Source organism: Arctopsyche grandis, chromosome 5 (genome assembly GCF_051622035.1).
Source record: "Arctopsyche grandis isolate Sample6627 chromosome 5, ASM5162203v2, whole genome shotgun sequence".
Classification (NCBI taxonomy): domain Eukaryota; kingdom Metazoa; phylum Arthropoda; class Insecta; order Trichoptera; family Hydropsychidae; genus Arctopsyche; species Arctopsyche grandis.
The window spans coordinates 2,289,684-2,312,320 of record NC_135359.1 but is presented as its reverse complement, the minus strand read 5'-3'; the positions used below and the strand labels follow the sequence as shown (position 1 = coordinate 2,312,320).

The window sequence follows — 22,637 nt, the reverse complement described above, 5'->3', positions numbered from 1 at the left end:
TCAAACCAAGCGATGTAAGTAAATGTTAGTTGGGTTAGAACTTACGCTTAATATTTCACCTGATGCTTGATCAATTATAGGGCAAACTAAATCACCATACTCTGCCTCCCCTTTATTCTTCTTCCGTTTCAACGTAAACTGTCCTTTTTTGACGACCTGCATCAATTCAAATCAACATAAAACACCAGAAAAACCAGAACCCGCGTTCAAACAGTCAAATTGAATAGATATAAATAAAAATAAATAAAAAAAACACATTTTCGACGATCACATAAATAACAATTAACCTTTACTTTTGACGTGAGAGTTAACGGTTGGTAACCGAGAGTTTGTTCCGCTTCTCTTTTCTCTTGGATGATTTCCTTGCCGAGCAGTTGGTTGAACCGTGTGTTGAGATGTCTTCGCAGTAACGTCTTGCTTGGAGGAATATTGAGTAGTGTTGCTAAAAGTTCACCCGTAAATCTCGTTTCATAATACATCAAACCACCATGAACACCTAGAAATTATACAAATTCAATAAAATTAGTCCAAATTGGGTTTGGTGCAAATGATCGACAAGCGCCAGACAGACTGAACCACAGATTAACGACACGTGTACCTTATGCGTGCGCACTGCTCGCACTTACACTAAGCGAAATCTACCCGACATACCTACCCTGTATACGTTCTGTGCTTCTGATACTTTAGTTCCGAATTTTGCCTCATCAAACTCGCCAGAAAGATCCAACTCAATTTTAGTAATTGCATCTGTGCACATCGAAAGGTTACTCGTCATCTGATGTGCAATCTATCATTCGTGAAGTCGAGAATTGCGTTTAAAGCAGCCATCCAGTTAATCTGTGGTTCAGTCCGTCTGGCGCTTGTCGATCGTTTGCACCGCATCGGTCCAAATTATATGATTTATGTATGTATATATTGTTTTAAATCTCACCAGCCCCACGCAAATTGGGAGCGTACTCTGCAAGATCGACGGCCCGAAGCCATTCCATCACTCGATGACTAGACCAACGTGACACGTGACCTCCGTCAGGGTCTGATTCAGCATTAGGTCCGATTTCACTACTTTCACCACGTCTTATCATGCTGTCGGGTGAAAAGTTGTTTTCCCGCAAGACTTGTATACCTATTTATGTGTTAAAATTTAATATAGAACAATTCTATAATTATCGTATCGTAATGCTCAACAATTTTTAACCTCTTCTAATGCTGAGCGCGTGAAGTTGAGATGTGACTTTTAAGGTTTGCAAGTCTTCGTGACATAGCCGATGTAAGACTCGGCCGTCGGCACGAGCTGCCGCCCATGCCTCCCTGTATTGCGGCAAACCAGCATCTTCTAACCATCTTAGAGCCCAAGAACTGTCCAATCGACCGGCAGCCGCTAGAAGCGGATCCGACGAGGTACCCTTTAAAAAAAATTTTTTAATCTAAAATACCATACAACAAAAAATTCAATAGCATAATAGTTTTCTTTATCACAAAACAAAAATAAATAATTTAAAAAAAAATTGGGACCCAAATGAGAACCTTGTTGTACTCCACATGTAATATTTTACAAAATGGGTTTACAAAAATATATGATTTTAGTTATACCTGTAAATCTGTTAATGCTAGAACAATTTTCTTTTTATGTAAAGCATTTTTAATGTTAAGTTCCCGTTCAATCTGATGGGGTGTAGCTGTGGCTAGAATTCCTTTGTTGCCAGCGGGATTGGTGAGCCATTTTTTAGCATCAGCACTGTAACAATCGAGGCCCAGCATTTCGAGCCATTCGCAAGACACCTCCATATCCCATTCCTTGAGTGGAATGGAGCTCCTAAATCACACAAATAAAGTCTCAATTGAATATCTTGACTGAAGAATGAAATTTCACAATCAAACTTCGTCTCATACCATCGATTGCTAATGCCTTGAGTAGACTGTAGTCTGGGAGCTGCTGTTGCCCTTACGCCACCTCTTTGGAAAGGATCAAGCACATCGCCATCTGTTATATCTTCTAAAGCTCCTCCACTACTACCTTTGAACAAGGAACCCCAGCCTTTTCCAGCCGTAGGTGTTTTTCCTAATATAGGACTACTAGCAGTTCCGATCACGGTGTCTTTATCAGCTGAAATCACAAAGCATACCGTAAAACAACCTCGGCACAGAAGAATCGTATCGAACAGAAATGCAACATTGATTACTAAAGCATTACGACAAATATAAATATGTACAAATAATCTACGGATTAAATATTGGAGGGTAACGGTAACGATATTTGTGTACATCGAATATACGAAATAAACGGATAGGGTCAAAATTAAATATGTCAAGTGGAAGCTTAAGCTTACTAATGTACATTTTAATAGTATAGAAAATTACTTTAAGAACTATATTTAGTGGGAGTTTTGGATACTATTTTACTTTTAGCGATCAGTAAGCATATTAGAATATTATATGAACGAAAATAAGGCTTTCAATATATGTATGTATGTACTTTAGAGTGGTTATCACTTTGCTGAAAAAAAATGATTTTAATTTAGTATTGTTTATTTTTAACCTTAGCAACCCTACACAACTGTATGTAGTTTACAATATTAGCATTTACTTTACAAATATCATCAATATCTATAATGAATTTAAATAATAAAGAATTTATGACATTTATAATACATACTATGATCTTAATGGAATAGTAAAAATAAATCGAAATTAGTAGAAGTGAAGTACAACTCTAATATATACATCAAAAGATTATTTTCCCGGAAATAATAAACATTGACTTTGTATACAAGGTTTAAAATATCACACACGCAACATATAATATTATATAAGAAAAGCGTTAAGGTCGTCTTCGTTCAAGAGACACGGTAGAGTTAAAAATATTGAGGAGATCAATATCCACATAGAAGAAAGCTGATAGGCGACAGCATGCAGGTTTGACGACATCGAACACAGCCCAAATTTAAACACCACAAAACCTAAGTTTGGCACAGAATGGCCCCTGCCTCTCGCCACCACCATACAGTGCTGTTGTGTTGGTTTACCAAAGCCCACAGAACGGAGAACGACGGCAGTGTCCAACGGTGCCGTGGAACGGGGCGTGCCTGGTGTCGATGTGAGAGAAGCACCCCTCGGCAACGAACTGTACGAATGCGGAGACTGGTCGTTGACCAACCGTCTATACGTAGCCGGTGGTGTCTGTAATCAAATAATACATTTTAATTAATTGATATTAAGATTTTGAGACTTGATTAAAATTCGGCGAACCTGTCCGAAACCATAAAATACAATACGGATCGAAATTTATAAGATATTTTATATGGTAACTGAGCGCTTGCCCGTTTTGATTATTGATAAGGATAATTAAAACTTTTTACTGACTTGTATCCTTCATCAAAAGTCCTAGTAACACTGAGCAACAACAAATCAGGCTTCTAATTAAGGAAGCGGAGACTCATATTACTATGTTCGAATATGGTAATGATTTTTGTTGGTTTCCTTTCGTTTATGAGATGTGAGCGTTTAAAAAATGCGTAAATTTTACAGATTTTTGGCTTTCGCAGTCTTTAACTCAAAATCTAGTAATGTTGAGACAAAAGTGAGTATTGGAATAAATAGTCAGATGTTTATTCTATTGATTGTGATTTTTTATTACTTTAAAATAATTATAGTTGATTATCTAGCGAATTTTAAAAGTCAAAAATATACTTGTTTTCATAGGACGAGCTTTTATGTATCCATTGGGCTAATTTTATTTCATATTTCACTATGTTTACAAGAATTGGTTTTCAATCTCAATTTTTTTTATCTAAACGTACTAATTTGAGCGATAAATAAATTTAATTTATTTTTTAATTTATAATTAATTCAAATTTTTTTTCTCAGGTAATGGGTGCAAGTTGAATTAAATAATAAAAATTTGGAACTGAAAATGACCATAAATAGAAACTAAACTAGAAATATTGGCACAGAATGAATTTCGAGAACAGAATGAAAATATTGTAATGAAAATATTGTAATACACGAGAGAGAATATATATGTCAAAGTGCATTCGGGGGTGAACAATGGAGACCCCCCAATCGGCCGAACGGGACTCAGTAAGTACCCGCTAGAAATCTCAGAAACTCACTTAAAACTGTACGTGCCTAAACAATAGATAAATAAATGGATCGGGGAAGCTGTGGTGAGCAACTTGTCCTTTATAAGGTGGTATATACGCTATATCACATTATTCTGGAGCGCGCGCTAGCTACGTGTGGACCTCCTGAATCATTCAATAAAAGCGACTTTGGCCTTTCATTTGGATCCTCAACCCACCCCTACGCAACAATATGTTCAATTTTGATTTGTTGAGCCTAGACTTTTTTAGAGATGACTGATACTTAAAAGAAAACCTATACTATTCATTTATAATCTCTCCAGACGCTCTCCTTACCGAGCTAATACCATTCAATATTATGTTTATCTTGGTTTTTTATGTTACTATAAAAATCTGGTACTTTTAAAGGTTAACATATATTATTAATTCACCCTCGGCGTGTTATCTCTTGCATGGTGTATCATAGAAGAAGCCGGCGAAGGACTCGGCGAGGGACTGTGCCGTCGAGCAGCTCCGTTCGGTATCATGGAAGTCAAACCCGGAGATGGTCTTGTAGAGCTTCGAAGCTCTATATTTTCTCTCTCTAACGCAGCTTGTCTCAAACGTGATTCCGACACTGTCGACATCAACTCCAATTTTTGGGTCTCAAGTGATGACCGAGTCAACATTTCCTAAAATTTACACAATTATCATCATCTGCGATTTCGTATTGATATTTATTTGAAATTATATTTGAAGCGTTACCCTCTGCAAAAGTTCTTCAGCATTGGCTAGAAGATTCCTCTTCTCGTTGAGTAACCTCTCAAGATCGTTGATTTTCTCCGATTGAGCTGCAATTTGTTCCGAGAGTACAGATACTTGTAGCTGAAGTGATTCCTTATCACTCTCCAACCGACGCACTCGATCATCAGTGGCTTCTGAATTCTGAAAATAAACATCGATTTTTATTAGCGAATGCCGAATTTGTATGAAGATCAATATAAACACACAACTTAACATACAAAATCAAAAACATCAATAAAACTATGTACGTATATACAAAGTGGGGTGGAAACAATTTAATTATTGAAAATGAACACTAGCTGAAAATTAAATAAATAAAAAATCAAACTAAAATATGGTAGAAGTAAATAAAGTTTGTTTTTAATTAGTAAATAATTATTAACAATTCAAATAAAGTGCTCATTTTGAAGAGAATAATATGTAATCTAATTTTGTTTATAGTAAATATACATCTAAAAATCAAAATACAGAATTACTGTATGGTTTATTAATATATTTTCATAAAGCTTATAAAGAGAATGATTGATGGACAAAGCAGATCTCAAAATAAAACCTAGGCCTAGTGAGTTCAACAGATGGTTCAGATATATAACAACTATGTATGTTTGTATGTGTGTAAAGTACCATATAATATATTGGGAAGGTCTTTGTCCAACTGTTGAGATGAAAATGAAAAATGTTACATTTATTATTGTACATGAAATGTTTAGCTTATTAATATTATACTAGCTCTAGAGGTAAAATTATAAAACTTAAAATAGTTTTATGTATTAACAAACATCGCTCATATGATATATAGTAGTATTAGTAGCAAACGGCATGCAACTGTGTTTTGTTAAGTTACAAACAAATTATCACATTCCTCAATACCTTACAACCATAATGCGTCCTGTATCTATTCTGCTCAGAGCAGGAGCACCAATAAGGTGAAGGATGACAGTAATAATCCATACCGGAGCGGTGCGGATAGTGCGGTCCTCCGTAACAAATCTCTCCGTGCGATCCGTGCACGTCCTGCTTGTTCTGGTGATGATAGTACGGCACATTCCTCATATCCGGATGCACTGAACCATCACCACTTCTCAAACACTCTCTGGGATCCATTCTAGGATCTGTCAGCATACTGTTACTGCCGTACCGCTGCGGGTCGTTATGCTCGTGGCGTCTGTTAAAGTGCTCATAGGACAAAGCTCTCCTTTGATACTCGTTCAAGTGCCTGGGTGGGGTTTGAGAACCGTACTGAGACATAAACATGGCATCTTGCGCTCTATGATTAGCATAATCAATCGGAAACGAGTGCGTAGACGCCGAGTAATTTTCATCGTTGTAATAATTGTAAGTCCTGCTCGGCGAGTAGTGTGTTTTTAAATTATGCGTCGATCTTGATTTCTGATCTCTCTCCATTCTGTTTGTGGACTGATGACGTCTCCTGTCCAAGCTTCCGATCGATCCCCTGTCGTGACTGCTCGGCACCGGTGGTTTCTCCGAAGAGTGTTTAGACGTGGCAATGTCGCTCCTTTTCGATTTCAATATCTTTCTACACTCTTCCTCTTCGACGTCGAGCGTTGGAGACATAATTTGATTATCATTCTGCTCATAATTCATTCCCAAGTCACGTTCTGACTTGATCCATTGAAAATCTTCATCGCAGGGAGTCGACGTGTCTGCACAATACAGTAAACAACGGATAATGATATAAAAAAAGGAAAAATCGTACAATAATATAAATTGCAAATATATGAATATATTTTAAATGTTGAAAATTCGACCTTGCATCTTATAACGATTTCCAGATGAGGTCGAATCTGACGTGGACGACTGTCGACTGTCTGCTGAATGATTACTGTCTGACCATTTGACCGTCAAGTTATCGTCAGGACTGTCGGAATTGCTTCCTAGAGGACAGTCCCCAACACCGTTCATCAGACACATAATTTTAAGCATGATCTAACACCCAAAAAGAACAAAAAAACATTCACTGACCCATAGACGTATACATATAAGATCTAACTGCCGGATGGATTCCCGTCACCGAACACACCTCATCGTCGTCTTCTTCGGACAGAAGATCACTCTCGTCAGACATTATGCGAAATGTGCAATACGAAGAGTGTTTGCCCTTATCATATATGTGTGTAACTAGCGAGCAGACGAGAGTTGTCAAACTGCGGTTAGAGAGTGTATCCACTGTTCTATTTTGGGTAGCTGGACGCGTGCGAAGCTCGGCAGCTTTCCAAGACTTTAAAACGCGAGCTTAATGAACGCAAATGTACCATAGAGTTCGCTGATTGCATCGAGGCAGGTAAACCAGACAAACAATTCAAATAAACAAACAAACAAAAAAGATTAACCTCTATCAGGAGAAGCTATCGTCGGGTTCTGATTGCGATCGTTGACTTTCTCCAAAACAGATTCTTGAGTTCTGTCGTCTTCGTCAGACTCTTCACTGTCGCTGTCCGAATCTTCCGACTCTTCCAAATCTGAAGTATCCCTCTCGCTCGATTTGACCGACACCGAATCCTTATCAGACTTTTTCCTGCCGTAATCTTCGTTGTCTGAACTTGAGGAGGCTTCATCGTAATTCTTCTGGGTCCTGCTGGCAGCAGCTTGATTTTGCTTGGCTGCCTCTGCATTTTTGGCCTTGTCTGACATGGAAAAGTTGCCGTTGGATGATGCTCGTGTCCTGACGAGGCGGCTGTTCGCTTTGTTCTCCAACTGGGCTACTGCGGCTGCCACGAGGGCCCCACCACGCCCAAGCTCTCTCATCTTGCACACGTCAATATTTACATCGATGGATCCACTAATAACGTCGGATCTGTTTTTCGTTCATTTTGCATTTTTCACGCGAGCAGGACACACGTCGATCAAGGACTAAAGAGAGCAACAACACTGACTAGCGACCCTACATTCTACACGGTAGACATGGGGAGATGGAAATAACTCCAGACCAATCCCACGCAACCAACGACCCTTGAGCTAATGCGACATAATACGCGATGACTAAATTCGACCTCGAAACTAAAAAAAAAATTATAATTAAAAACAACATTCCAAACCGTCTATATTCAGATACAAAAACGCGTGCATGATTAAAATCGAAATGCAATAAATTCAAACTAAATCGAAAGCAGATGTGAGTCATTGCATTGCAAACATTCTAAAGCGTCATACAGATTCGATTAAATGAACGAAAAGGTTTCCGATCTCTGGTTCTATGGCCACTAGAGCTGATTGTAGCCAGATGGTACTGCTGCTGTATAGAATTGAACAGGGATGCACCCCTCTAAATTGATCCGTACTTTTTTTTCTTCGACAAACACATTACATGCGATGCAGGATGTGAAGCCGAAACGGTCGATATATGGATTGCATAAATATTTATTTTCGTCGTGAGTTATATGACTAATAAAGAACAGTGATGTGCATAAGCCATTACATACATACGTAAAAAGTTCTATTATTGTCATATAGACCTTAAATTCCTCTCATATTTGGCTACCAATGCTATAAATACATCAATAACACTGTTCGACAAATGACGACTTTTAAAATGTTTCAGAGACGGGATATGACTTTTCTTATAGATCTATGCCCAGTGAACACGAATATGGTAATAAAAAGTGTTCATTGGCTCGAGATTCGGAGATATATGTGTTTTTTAAATCGCGCGATTTTTCTATATCTTGGTGTTGTTCGGTCGATTTCTCAAAATCTGTTAATTTTCTGTTCAAAATGAATATTGGAATCTACAGTCGGGTATTTTGTCTTTCATTTGTAGTACTTTTCAGCTTTCAAATCTCTCTAAGTAGTCGTTCAGTTCAAATCAAAAGTCAAAATTACGTATTTTCACTTGGGATTTTTTCCCACTGTTAATACTATATTATATTGAGTATTTTCTATTGAAACATGTTTATTAGGATAGTGTTCTGGCCACACTATTTTTTGATTTCGTTTAAAAGGGTTAATTGGATGTGCGGTGAATTTTAAACCGGTAAAATTGTGAGGAAAAATTTCGTATTAGTAGAGCACAAATTTGTGTTGTGTGCGTTGCATTCGTGTTCACTGGGCATAGATCTATAAGAAAAGTCATATCTCGTCTCTGAAACATTTTTCGTGTCGAACAGTGTAATTGGATACTTTTTTAAATCATTGAGTTTGTTATATAAATGTATAGAATAATACCAAAATTGACTCTAAGAACAAATATCAAAATTCATTTTGAAAAAGTTCAGACGATGCAAGTAGATACGTTAAGTCGAAAACGAAAGTGGATCTAAATCAAAACTGCATGCATAGTTTGGTTCTTGTTAAGTAAAGTGAAATATCAACATCAGTCAAGTCAAGCAGATGGGTCCGCACGCGGTCTACTTGGAACGAATTCCAACACTGAAGTGAGCAATTCATAGCAAATTGTATAATGTGAAGGTTCAACTTTTAACTTTCAACTTGAAACACCAATGAATAATAAAAGTTTTAGCAAAAATAATAATGATATGTAAGGTGGGAACATGAGAAAGAGTATCCACTGTTCAAGTTCATTCGTGGGTGAACAACTAACGGGACCCTGGATTAGGCAAACGGGACTCAGTAAGTGCCCGAACAAAGGATACGCGGGAGCTATCACAGACCCGGGCGAGTGTGTGCATAAACAATAGACTCACCACGGTAGACCTTGACGTGCCTAGACAATATATACATAAATAGATCGGGAAAGCTGTGGTGTGCAACTTTTCTTTTATAAGGAGATACACACGATAGATCAGATTATTCTGGGGCGAGCGGTGGTTTCGTGTGGACCTCCAGAATCGTTGAATAAATGCTGTGAAGTGACTTTGGCCTTTCATTTTGATCCTGAACACGCAACAAATATGACAAAAAGCATTACACTTTTGCAGAATTTCAAGCTATACTCGCAGTATATACATATATGCATGTATGTACATAAATCATTACAAATTTAATCATCTTTCAACTATAATTCGTTTCACATTGTAGGGAGAAAAAAAGGCGAATCCTATAGGTCAAGATGTTCTGGCCTATTTTGAGCTTAATAACAATGCTTTTTGACCAATAGAAATCCGAATACCGAATACCGAAATCAAATATAGTTGCACAACTAATGTGGCAAACTAGTAAGTAACAGTATTTTTAAAATCAGATTTTTTTGCAAATACTTTTTTATAAATTTCAAATCTTTTTTTTCATAGGTCTAATAAAGATTTCTCAAAATGGTCTAACAAAGATTATGTGAACCCCTTCTCACAAACCCTGCGAGTTTAAGAGTGAATCCATAACGAGTCACCTACATTACATCCCTATCTGTTCCTAACATGCAGAGGCGGTTAAGTTTACGTGTGACAAAAAATATATACAAACGGGGGCGGCAAATGACGCATATTGCAGACGTCATCAATATGATGAAAGCACCCTATATAAAGCACTATTCGAAAATGTTGATTGACCGATTGATTGATACAACTCGACGCTCAACGTGCTCGATGACGCATTTAGCGCAAGATAAATAAACGGTTAGAGTTACTTGTTTACAAAACAGACTCGGAGTGGGTGTGCTAATTAATGATGAAATTCAATATACTCTTGCGGATATGAAATCAACGAAAATCAATCCAGTCAGCGAAATTATAAATGCGAGTGTCTAGAGACAAACTCGACAAATGTAGTAGGTATCTACATAAAGCTGGAAGGAGTATCCACAAAGTTTGCAGGGAACAAGACAAACAGACGAGAGACGAGCGCATATCCTTGAGGGAAGTTTTATTCAGTGAGCCATTACTGGGAAATTGCCACAGTGAGGACTCGGTGGTACCCAGAGTTGTCGGTGAAAATAAATCTGAAACAATGTGCAGTGGGTTGGGTACCTGGTGTCGTTGTAAACAAAACGAGGCCTGGCTTTTCCGTTTATTTCCGATCCAGGATTCCCTTTGCGTTTTCAAAGCGATGTGGGGGGGGGGGGTTACATACTCTCTTATGGTTCTGAAGCTCGTTCGTCATACGAGCGAGTGAATAAAATATCAGCAATACTTTGAAACTCGTATTTTTTATATGTTTCGCACATATAACCGCAAAATCCAATTATGGTGCTTACGGACTAAACCAATGACGATTTTGGGCCAACTTTTTAACCAGCAGTAGCGTACAAAATATCGAAATAAAAATTAAATTTTAAAATTGAAATTAAATATCAAAATCAAGCTAAAGAGCGAGATTGAGCTAAAATTAGATCATCGTTGATGTTTTGAATTACGACGATACGCATTTAAAACCAGAGAAATATTATAATTTCTCTGCTTACGAGCAAAAAAAAATATTGTTAAAGTCGTCACGAGATGTTACTGTATTTCCACGTGGATGATCGATAAAAAAAAAACAATTCATAAAAAACGCGGTGTCGGATGTCGGTGATTTGTCAAAGGGTTTTTTTTCTTTCGTCGAAATAAAATTAATAATCACACATTATCCGATAAATTTTACCTCTGAAATGATTTAATTACTTGATTTATTTCGACGAGAGAAACAATTGAAGAATAAAAAAATCCGTTTGATGTGACCGACAACACCCCGGGTTAGCAAAAATCGTTGGATCACTCATACTAATACATGATATATTCTCAGTAACTGCGCATTACGGGGAAGTAAAAATAATAATTCTTTGATTTTTTTTCGATCTTAGTGCGTATCTTCGTAAGTCAAAACATCTTCGACAAACAAAGGTCGAGGATTACCTGTATGTGATTGTTGATGATCTAATTTTAGGTCAATCTCGAAAATTTATTTAAATTGTGCATGTTCTGTTTTAACTTTCAATATTTAATTTTAATTTTAATATAATGATTATAATTTTATTTTGATACTTGAATTTAATTTTAATATAATAATAATAGTTTTAATTTTGATATTTAATTTCAATTTTTAAATTTAATTTTTATTTCGATATTTTGTACGCTACTGGTTTTAAAAGTTGGCCTGTGGGCCGTTCGTTGGCTTGGTGCGTACGCACCATTACGCAAAGGGATTGGTTCTATCTCACCTCGTTTCCGAGAGAAACTTTTAACATCATCATCACCATCATAAACTACATATGTACAAGCATTAAATATCAGGATGCGGTCAGGTGGGCGATGAGTTAATTTGGGCGACAGGTCGTAGTGGACGACGCAACGATTGGGCAACGTGACGACTGGGCGAAGGGTCTTCTGGGCGACTGATCTACCAGGCACTCGGTCGACTGGGCGCCAAGCTTACATAAAATCTGCGCTTTGCAAAGACCCAATCGTCGCGTCGTCCATTACGAGCTGTCAGCCAAATGGACTCATCGCCTGTCTGTTGCGTACCGTTAAATATCTACTGATTAATTAATGTCTCTCCAACAAGCTTCCATTCGTCTTCGTATTGAGCAACTCTAGCATGCAATTCCCAATACAATAACGCATGCAATTCCCAATACAATAACGCATGCAATTCCCGTTCTCGTCCCCATTCCCGTTCTCGTACCCGTTCCCATTTTTCGGAAAAACGCAGGCACATTTTAAATTATTCAGTTATTCATTTATTTTACCCTAAAAACGCATGTCGGGAAGCGAAAACATTTGAAATTATTGCGTTGCAATGCCACTCATTCCCGTTTTTTTCATTTCCGTTCCCATTTTTGGCCGATTTTTTTTCACAGTATGTTTCACATTAATTTCAGTTTCAAATTAATACATAATAATCAAATGAAAATATAGTTAAGTATAGTAACGCATACGTGACAGACAGACAGACAGATCGTTGTGAGTGGTATGTAATGTAAGGGTTGGCATGCGTGCGCGCAAGTTGGTTACCAACGTACATTATTATTAAGAGGTTTTTTTTTCACAGTAATCTTCCCGGACATGCATACAATAAATCCTGAAAGTTCCAATGTTCCATCGTACAATAACGCATACAATTCCCGTTCCCGTTCCCGTTTCTCGATGCGTTTCGATAAGTGAATGTTTCAGTTTCAAATTAATACTTAATAATCAAATGAAATTATAGTAAAGTATAGTAACGCATACGTGACAGACAGACAGACAGATCGTTATGAGTGGTATGTAATGTAAGGGTTGGCATGCGTGCGCGCAAGTTGGTTACCAACGTACATTATTATTAAGAGGCTTTTTTTTCACAGTTATCTTCCCGGACATGCATACAACAAATCGTGAAAGTTCCATCGTAATCCGTTCAGTGGTTTAGAAGCCTATTCGAGACAGACAGACAAACATTGATTTATATATATACATATATATATATATATATATATATATATATATATATATATATATATATATATATATATATATATATATATATATATATATATATATATATATATATATATATATATATATATATAGATTATATATGTATATATACATATATAGATAGATAATGAGGCCAAAATGACCAATGTATTTCGAAGCAAAATTTCACGATTAAAACGATTCAGAAAAATCGTATTAATTTGACTTGCAACACTATACATATATAAAGCTTTTATCATGCAACAAACACTCAACTACTAAATTTCAACAACCCTTTGAAGTTCAAAAATGAGATGGTTTAATTTCGAAACACCAACAAGCGGAAACGAAATGTTACACAATCCAACTACGAAAAGTCATCTTGCACAACGCCGAAATCCGACGAATTTTATCACATATACATATATTGTATACACAAACGTTTGACGGCGGTTTCAACATGCCCAGGATTGATTTTATAATACCTATTTTCCGAATAATTCGATCCGTTCGTGCGAACGAAACGGAAAGAGAATCCCTATCGATACTTTTCCGACCGAACGAACTGGCGTTACAATCCTTTGAAAGTAGCCGAAGGGGATCCGAACATACATATAATATAATATAATAAGATTCCGCCTTGTAAGATATTTCCGTATGGAGCATTATCGTAAATATTTCGCACGGAGAGAAAAAAATCGGCAGTAAATAAAATCGATCGATGATTATTTTTCTTTTGAAACTTGCGTGGGCGTCGTCGCACATACTGGTATTTTGCCCTTAAAGTTGGCCGAATCAAATCTATGTGATATGAAACTTTAGGATCTGTACTTGTATTCTAGTAAAACAAAGTTTGCACTAATTTACACATTAAATAAAATAATCAATACACTTGGGATTTGTGAAAATTTAATATATTATCCCTATTAATTCAATTCAGATTCGTGTAAATACGAGTAAATACTAGTGCGAGCTTTTAGCTCGCAATTTTACCGATTTAAAATTCAGCACACTTCCAATTAACCCTTTTATACGAAAACAAAAAATAGTGAGGCCAGAACACTATCCCAATAAACATGTTTCAATAGAAAATACTCAATATAAAATAATATTAACAGTGGGAAAAAATCCCAAGTGAAAATACATACTTTTGACTTTTGATTTAAACTGGACGACTACTTAGAGAGATTTGAAAGCTGAAAAGTACTACAAATGAAAGATAAAATACCCGACTATAGATTCGAATATTCATTTTGAACAGGAAATTGACAGATTTTGAGACATCGACCGAACAACACCAAGATATAGAAAATCGCGCGATTTAAAAAACACATTCATACATATGTATATCTCCGAATCTCGAGCCAATCAAAACATTTTTTATTACCAGATTCGTGTTTACTGGACATACATCTATAATAAAAGTCATATCTCGTCTCTGAACCAAAAAAAAAGTCATCATTTGTCGAACAGTGTAATTAAGCGTATTTTAAAACTCCAATTTTCTACTTATTTTCTTTTTTTTATTTATATTCCAGTATCTGAGGATTCTGTCATGTCTATGAACCGGAAGCATCTACACTCTATAATAAGAGAAAGCACCGAAAGGTTTTTAATTCAAAAATTCAAAGATTTAGAAGAAAAAAACTAATAATTGTTACAAAGTGCCCTCCTGCGAAACTTGAGGAATTTCGAAAAATTATCAACAATTTTTAGAGTGTTTACAATTTTCAATAACAAGCATGTAGGGGAGATGTACCTATGGACGCATGTACCTGTGAACAATGACTTAATTTCGGTCGGGGAAAATATTTTTCCTACACAATGTTCTAGGGAATTATGAACATCGAATATTGGCAACATTCAATTCACCTTTTGGTGCCGCGCGCTGCCAGATTCCAGTTTTTTCGAGAGTTTCGTTATTTGGGACCCAAAAGTAAATATTTACCAATGAACTGTTTGTTTTTTCATATTTATTAAAATAACTTTTCATACAAGATATGCATTTAGTGTTGTATAGTGGTTATTTAACTATTTGGTAACGACGATTTATGTGTTAAAACGTAACCACAAAGAAGTGGAATTTAATATTAGTTGAATATTTCGTTTTGTTGTACTTTTGGACATTTATTTGGTTGTACCTCTGGACGCGTCCAGAGGTTAAGGTTAGAGGTTCTTGTGAAATTAACAACCAATAATTAAATCGAAAATGATATTGAAATAAAATATTACAAGAAAATATCGACAAACAGATTTCTTGTGGTCGATGACAAAATTTATAATATTTGTCAAGAGGAAATTTCTGGGAAATTGCCTCCTCCTCGAGTCTACTACAACTGTGATTTGAGTCTGGGAGACTCAAATCACAGTTGGAATTTAATGTAGACCTTGAGAATTTCAACATTGGATGAAATAGTTTACTTTATATAAATAATTATCATATCTGTCCAAAGGTACAACATACACTCTCCATAGGTTCAACATAGTGTTGAACCTATGGACAATTTTTTGTCTCTATTATTTTTGCAAAAAATAAAAAACTGTTATGCTATCATTAATTTTTCTTTTTTGATTTTAATCTTGAATATTCAACCTATCTAATGACATTAAAAAGTTTGCATAAAACAATAAAGTTGCTGAGCTATGAGTGAAAAAGCGAAAATTTTCCACAGGTACACCACTCTCCCCTATATGTAATAGTACAGAAAGCTATTTTCTGGTAAAAAAATATTTTGGCCAGGTTTTCAGGCTAAATATCACTCTGTGCGTCGGTAGAGCGAACCGCATAAATACATCGGTAAGTTTTACGTATGTACTTTAAGTTTCGAAATTCTCTCCGTTGGGAATGGTACGGAAGATTCGTCGAAGAACGATAATTTTACGGGGGGTGAGCTTTCGGGAAAGTTTGCGATCCGACAGCGATTAGACGACGTCGTTAAAACCGTTAACGGCGGCCGTTAAGTCCAGCTGAAAGTTCACCGGCCTGCCGATACACTCTTATTTCGAGGCATTCACACGTATACTTGAGAATGCAGTTCTAGAGACGGAAATACATATGTACGTAAGTGTGCAGTGAAAATTCAGACATCGACAAAAATACGGATCCGTCGTCGAAACGTCGGTTTAGATCGGTCGATTGGCGTGTTTGTGTTTCGTCTGGAAATTGAGCCGTTAAGAGTTCCAGTTAAAAGTAAACTCAAGAATGGACGGTGGTGTTGAAAGGTCGTAAACATACATATTTTCAGTCTGCGATAAACAAGACTTGAGATACGTTGAAGCAAGGTCAAGACGATGATTGTGTGGTTTCGGTAATAAATATGCCAATTCAAATCGAATCAAAATAATTGATTTCAGATCTGGGAATTTCTTAAGTAAAAAGTTTAAACGACACGTCAAATTAAATGTGAAAATAAATATGAAAGCCCAGAGAAGATATTTTATTTTATTTTATTGTTACAATCAATATACACTCGTCATTACAGATCGCTCCAATGCGACGAGTGTACGATAACGGTCAGAAATACAATAATACATATACAATCAGAATACATAGCATATAACAATTAATCAGTACAGAAGTAATAATCATAGAGACATCTATGGATTATTTTTAGCGTTAAATTTAGTTAAATAAACACGAAATTATAGAGATGTCTATAGATATATCTATAGATTTCAGATTACTGTGCATAATTTTTACAAATTATACACACAGATTTTGTGACAACAGGAAATGATCTAATACCAATTTTCAGGAACCGTTTCAACAATGATCAGATAAAATTGGCAAACTCTGATAGAGAAACGATCGATTTGGAGTCACAAAACCCCCAAACCTAACCAGCAGTTTGACGAGGACTCGAACCTTCGACCTCAGTGGTGCAAATATATACGCTACCATTAAGCCAAACTGCTGGCTATGATTCGTCTTATGGTGCGTACGCACCAAGCCAACGAACGGCCCACAGGCCAACTTTAAAAACCAGTAGCGTACAAAATATCGAAATAAAAATTAAATTTAAAAATTGCAATTAAATATCAAAATTAAAACTATTATTATTATATTAAAATTAAATTCAAGTATCAAAATAAAATTATAATCATTATATTAAAATTAAAATTAAATATTGAAAGTTAAAACAGAAGTTAAAGAAGTTAAATAAATTTTCGAGATTGACCTAAAATTAGATCATCAACAATCACATACAGGTAATCCTCGACTTTTGTTTGTCGAAGATGTTTTGACTTACGAAGATACGCACTAAGATCGAAAAAATATCAAAGAATTATTATTTTTACTTCCCCGTAATGCGCAGTTACTGAGAATATATCATGTATTAGTATGAGTGATCCAACGATTTTTGCTAACCCGGGGTGTTGTCGGTCACATCAAACGGATTTTTTTATTCTTCAATTGTTTCTCTCGTCGAAATAAATCAAGTAATTAAATCATTTCAGAGGTAAAATTTATCGGATAATGTGTGATTATTAATTTTATTTCGACGAAAGAAAAAAAACCCTTTGACAAATCACCGACATCCGACACCGCGTTTTTTTATGAATTGTTTTTTTTTTTATCGATCATCCAAGTGGAAATACAGTAACATCTCGTGACGACTTAAACAATATTTTTTTTCGCTCGTACGCAGAGAAATTATAATATTTCTCTGGTTTTAAATGCGGTATCGTCGTAATTCAAAATATTGTTGTAATTCAAAACATCAACGATGATCTAATTTTAGCTCAATCTCGCTCTTTAGCTTGATTTTGATATTTAATTTCAATTTTAAAATTTAATTTTTATTTCGATATTTTGTACGCTACTGCTGGTTAAAAAGTTGGCCCAAAATCGTCGTTGGTTTAGTCCGTAAGCACCATTACAACTAGTCTTGCAAGTTATTGAGACGATTTCTCGTTCGTAAGCTAGTGTGAATGGGGAGACATTAACCCTTTGAATGGTGACCAACGCCGATCGTCGTTTTGTCAACAATTCTATGAGCCTGAAAAACGCCGATAGGCTTTATATTATGAGCATGTACAAAGTAAACAAGAATACTACCCGCTAAGCCTTTCCAGGTAGCATTAAAAAAAAGATTGAACATGAGTCGTGTAATCCGTGTCAATGTTTATAAAGACGGGTTTACACCGGAATTTCTGAATTTATAACCATAGCAGAATTTCCTGATCTCTAAATGCTGAGTATTTTAGATTGTGGCTTGGCATTAAGATTGTGAGAAATTTTAACAACAATGAAGAAGATGGAACTATTTTTGGAAAAATACATTCATTAACAGCTTAGCTGCCCAAAGCGCCTTAAGGCGCAAACAGCCGTATCTATTATACGCTCAGCGCGTAGGATGGGCGTCTAAGCGGTTAATAGACTTATTTTGTTTATTTTATATTGTTGCAAGATATGTTAGAGAGTCTAAACACACACCTTTACAAAACTCGAAATCTTCGGCGGTAGTTATCTAGGGTTTATTTGGATTAGCTACAATTTTTATACCTGCTTTCTACTGGATTTCTAAATAATTCTAGTTGGAAATGTTGGCGAAATTTTCAGCGTGGCGGTTTTTCAACAGAAAATATGTATAAAATATGTGCTCCTAAACCACTCAATCGATTACGATAAAACTTTCAGGGTTTGTTGTATGCATGTCCGGGAAGCTTACTGTGAAAAATTTTTTTAATAATAATATTCGTAATTACAATTTTACCAACGCGAAAGTTTGAAGCGCCATTGTGTAGTCAAGGAAATATGTTCGTTGGTAAATACGTTACCAATTGGTTTATGACGACACGGCTTTGAAGAGACACGAGTTGAGCTCCAACCATCACTTTAAACGGGAACGGGAACGGGAATTGCATGGGTTATTGTGGCATTGCAACGCATGCCGGGTTCAGCTAGTTATGTATAAATATCAGTTAATGGATTTTCATCGTAAACTGATGATATATTAAGTAATAAGCCGGACATACTCAAAACTTTAATAATACATATAATAGTGAATAGACAGACCACTGCGATGGTAAAAAAAAAAACGAAAATACTTTTGCAAATTAAAAAGTCGAAGAAAAGTTTCAAGCGCCATTATCCCAAATTTTCTCGACGTACTTATACATATTTTCCTTTCGTAAACATAAAAATCTTGTAAAAATCAAGAATTTAAAGCATTTGGGACTCGACAGAGGATCCAGACTTTTCACTTGGCTTGAACAACAACTAAACAACAATTGCCTGAAACAGTGGAGCAAAGGACACGTCAACAACACCCATCAAGGTAAGCACAATAATTACAACTGCATTGCGCCAAATCGTCGACTCAACCTAACACACACGTTCAGAATATAATACATATACATATATATATACGAATCTTTTATTTCGCGATACCGTTGAGCTCTCGCGAAATTACGGAAGGGAAAATCGCGGGAAATGAGTCGACCGTGTAACGGAAATTCAACATTAGCGAGTCCATCAATACAGGGGTTGAAAGCAACAAACACCGACGAGGGAGAGTTCTGCAAAAAAAAATTAAACGAATCTCCCAGTCCACTTTGAAAGGGTGAGCGAGAAAAAGGGAGACAGGACAAAAAGCTGGAGATCTGGAATATGTAGGTAGGTATATCGCGAGGTGTACTCGAGACCTGCAATTCCATTCAAGTATGCACAACGAGAACAATGAAAAGGCGGATAATTAAAGTCGAGCGTGTGCAACAGCTCGAAAATAGCGAAAAATAACATATGTGTATGAAAAATTAATATACAACATACGAGTTTAACGTGGACTGTTACGTTCGGGTTAATTGATGTTAACGACTGAGGGGGAGGTCTTTGACCCAAAATAACGGTTCGACCTAACTTTATACGTTTCATACGGGATATATCGTGTCCTGTCGAGCTCAAAGGTGATAATTCCACAGTTAAGATAAATTGAGTTATTAATACAGAAATGCTCCTGTTATCGTGTTCAAACCAGCAGCGTGGACAGAGAAATGTTATAATAATAGAAGTGCCTTTACGAATAAATAAATTGTGTCAATAATACGTCTCCATAACTACATACGCTACAACGGTAATTGGACTATTCGTCACATTGGGGTGGTCACAAAGACAATTTTTGCCATGAAAATCGCGAATACACAATATTTGGCACTCAAGTTCTCGTTACTATGATAGTTATCGTTAGTATGATGGACTTTTCGGCTGCCAGATGTTCCGTTATAGAGATTTTAGGGACTTTGTGACGAGTAATTTGTGACCAGTAATCACCGAACCCGCTACAACGCACCGAATTATTTATTTATTTATTTTATTCTAAACAGACCATTGTGGCATAACAGGAATTCCTAAAGCGCCACAATGGTCAAAAACATAACACAAAAAAAAAACAAAATAACAATTAAACACAATCAATACACAACGAAAATAATACACCCATCAATTATACATAAAAAAAATACACTTGAACATAAACATAAATACATCCATACATAAACATAAAAAACAGCATTTAATAATAACAGATAAAGTAAAAATATCAAATAAAAAAAAAAAAAAAAATATATATATATATATATATATATATATATATATATATATATATATATATATATATATATATATATATATATATATAGCATAAGTAATGCCTTGCACCTACAGGCAGTTTCAATAAATATGTAAGAAACAACTACAAATACAAAACATCCCTGTAAGGCCCAAATGGAAGAGAGTTAATCAAAATTTCACTCATAAATCACAATCAATCATGAAAACAATGATGAGCGCAGACTACCAGATAAATGGGTTAGAGTAATTTCCGACAATTTACGCTCACTAAGGTGGAAAATATCACATTCAGTCTCGGCAGCAACGATTTCATTAAGAAGTCGAATAGCTCTTGGAATAGGAGCCATTCGAAAAAGGACTGTGCGGGCAGGAGGTACAGCCAGCAAATGATAATCAAATTATAATCAGGGTCATCACATATTCAAATTATAGCCAGCAAATTATAATCAGGGTCATCACATATTCACTACAGAAATTAAAGTTTTATTTTGATATAGATTTATTTACAATTTGAGTGGTGTTGGGCGTTGGTGGCCAATCCGTGTCTTTTCTCAGTTGGCGGATTATTTTTATCCACCTTTTTGTATTTTTCTGTCCTTGGGAACTCTTAAATTAACGTGTAATGTATAGTTTCAACCAAAATATTGTAGCATATGCTAAAAGGATCCGCCGATATATATCGTGTTCGAGGATTATCTCCAGGCTTAAGTGCTGTCGGCTAAGAATGGAGACCCCCGAATGAGTCGCTAGAGTTCTCAGAACTAACAGCGCGAGACCGTGGGACTGACTGTATATCTAGTACGTGACTATAACAATAGGTAAACAAACGCGTCGAGGAAGATGCAGTGAGCGACCTGCCCTTTATAAGCAGGTACTTAGGCCATATCAAGGCATTCTGGACGGAGCATTGGCAGTGCGTGGATCTCTTTAATCACCCAATAAATGCTGTGAAGCGACTTTGGCCTTTTATTTGGATCCTCCACCCACCCCTACGCAACAATATGTATCATATAAAATTAACGATGTTTATATTAATTAATCTTAAATAATTAGTTATTAATTTAATTGAGTATTCGGCGCCACTAACAGAAATGTTTTTACATTTATTTAAAAATAATTTTTACATTTCTCTGGTGCCACCCCTGACATTTTATGTAGAATGCGGGCGATCGCCATGACACTTTTAAAAACTGTCAAACTACGATATTAATTGAATAATATGTTACTTAAAGATCAATTTACTTATATAAATGTATCCCATGTAGTTTATTGTGTGTTTTTGAATGCATTGTGCAATTTTTGACGATGCACTTGCCCTTCTTGCGAGTAATATAAACAAACAGAGAAGTTTTTATCAGACATATATGTAAGTCAAGCACCAAACATCAAATACGACTGACGCCAAAATTATTTGAAAAGGTCTGTGGATATTCCTCACTTGACAACAATATGACGCCTAAAGCCACTTCTATTATTATAACATTTCTCTGAGTGTTTAGCATATTATGCTTTCGAGCAGAGCGGTCACGGTTCGATTCCCACGAGTAGACGCTGGCCAGACCCTGGTTTGTGACTCCAGGTCGATCGTTTCCTATCAAAGTATGCTAATTTTTCTGTTTTTCATTGAAACGGTTCCTATTAATTGGCATCTCCTTCCAAATCTCAAGTTATTCATCGTTTTAAGGTTCGCCAATTTGTATAATAAAAATGATGTAATAACTTCTCCATATATGTCACTGTGGATGATGTTTTTATGAATTCGCATTGAATAAATGGTTGTATTGTATCTGTATTAGTACACTTTTCACTTTGGAGCGATCTGTAAAGGCGAGTGTACATGTTCGATGGAAATAAAATAAAAATAAATGAAATAATGCACAAAAGCAAGTTTAAATATTCAATTAAAAAAGCTCTCATTGA

General features: G+C 35.9%; 2 protein-coding genes across 6 annotated transcripts in view; both read right to left on the bottom strand.

Moving 5' to 3' along the window:
* Positions 1-22,637, bottom strand: part of Liprin-beta (liprin-beta 1) — a 131,656-nt gene that overhangs the window by 3,092 nt on the left and 105,927 nt on the right. The window contains exons 3-11 of one of the 5 annotated variants that reach the window (XM_077431331.1): positions 4,824-5,003; positions 4,511-4,750; positions 3,024-3,177; positions 1,891-2,104; positions 1,591-1,813; positions 1,196-1,403; positions 932-1,123; positions 288-496; positions 46-156 (exon numbers count right to left, since the gene is read on the bottom strand). In XM_077431331.1, the coding sequence (XP_077287457.1) occupies positions 46-156; positions 288-496; positions 932-1,123; positions 1,196-1,403; positions 1,591-1,813; positions 1,891-2,104; positions 3,024-3,177; positions 4,511-4,750; positions 4,824-5,003 (1,731 nt within the window). Of the gene's footprint in view, positions 1-45; positions 157-287; positions 497-931; positions 1,124-1,195; positions 1,404-1,590; positions 1,814-1,890; positions 2,105-2,957; positions 3,178-4,510; positions 4,751-4,823; positions 5,004-22,637 lie in introns of all 5 variants that reach the window. The other 4 variants (XM_077431333.1, XM_077431332.1, XM_077431334.1 and 1 more) reach the window with 4 other exon arrangements.
* On the bottom strand, positions 5,703-9,266 carry LOC143911965 (uncharacterized). The gene is made up of 6 exons (XM_077431069.1): positions 9,248-9,266; positions 7,769-7,880; positions 7,214-7,677; positions 6,874-7,115; positions 6,632-6,809; positions 5,703-6,526 (listed from the first exon to the last, which is right to left on the bottom strand). The coding sequence occupies exons 1-6, from the start codon at positions 9,264-9,266 to the stop codon at positions 5,703-5,705; spliced, it is 1,839 nt and encodes a 612-aa protein (XP_077287195.1).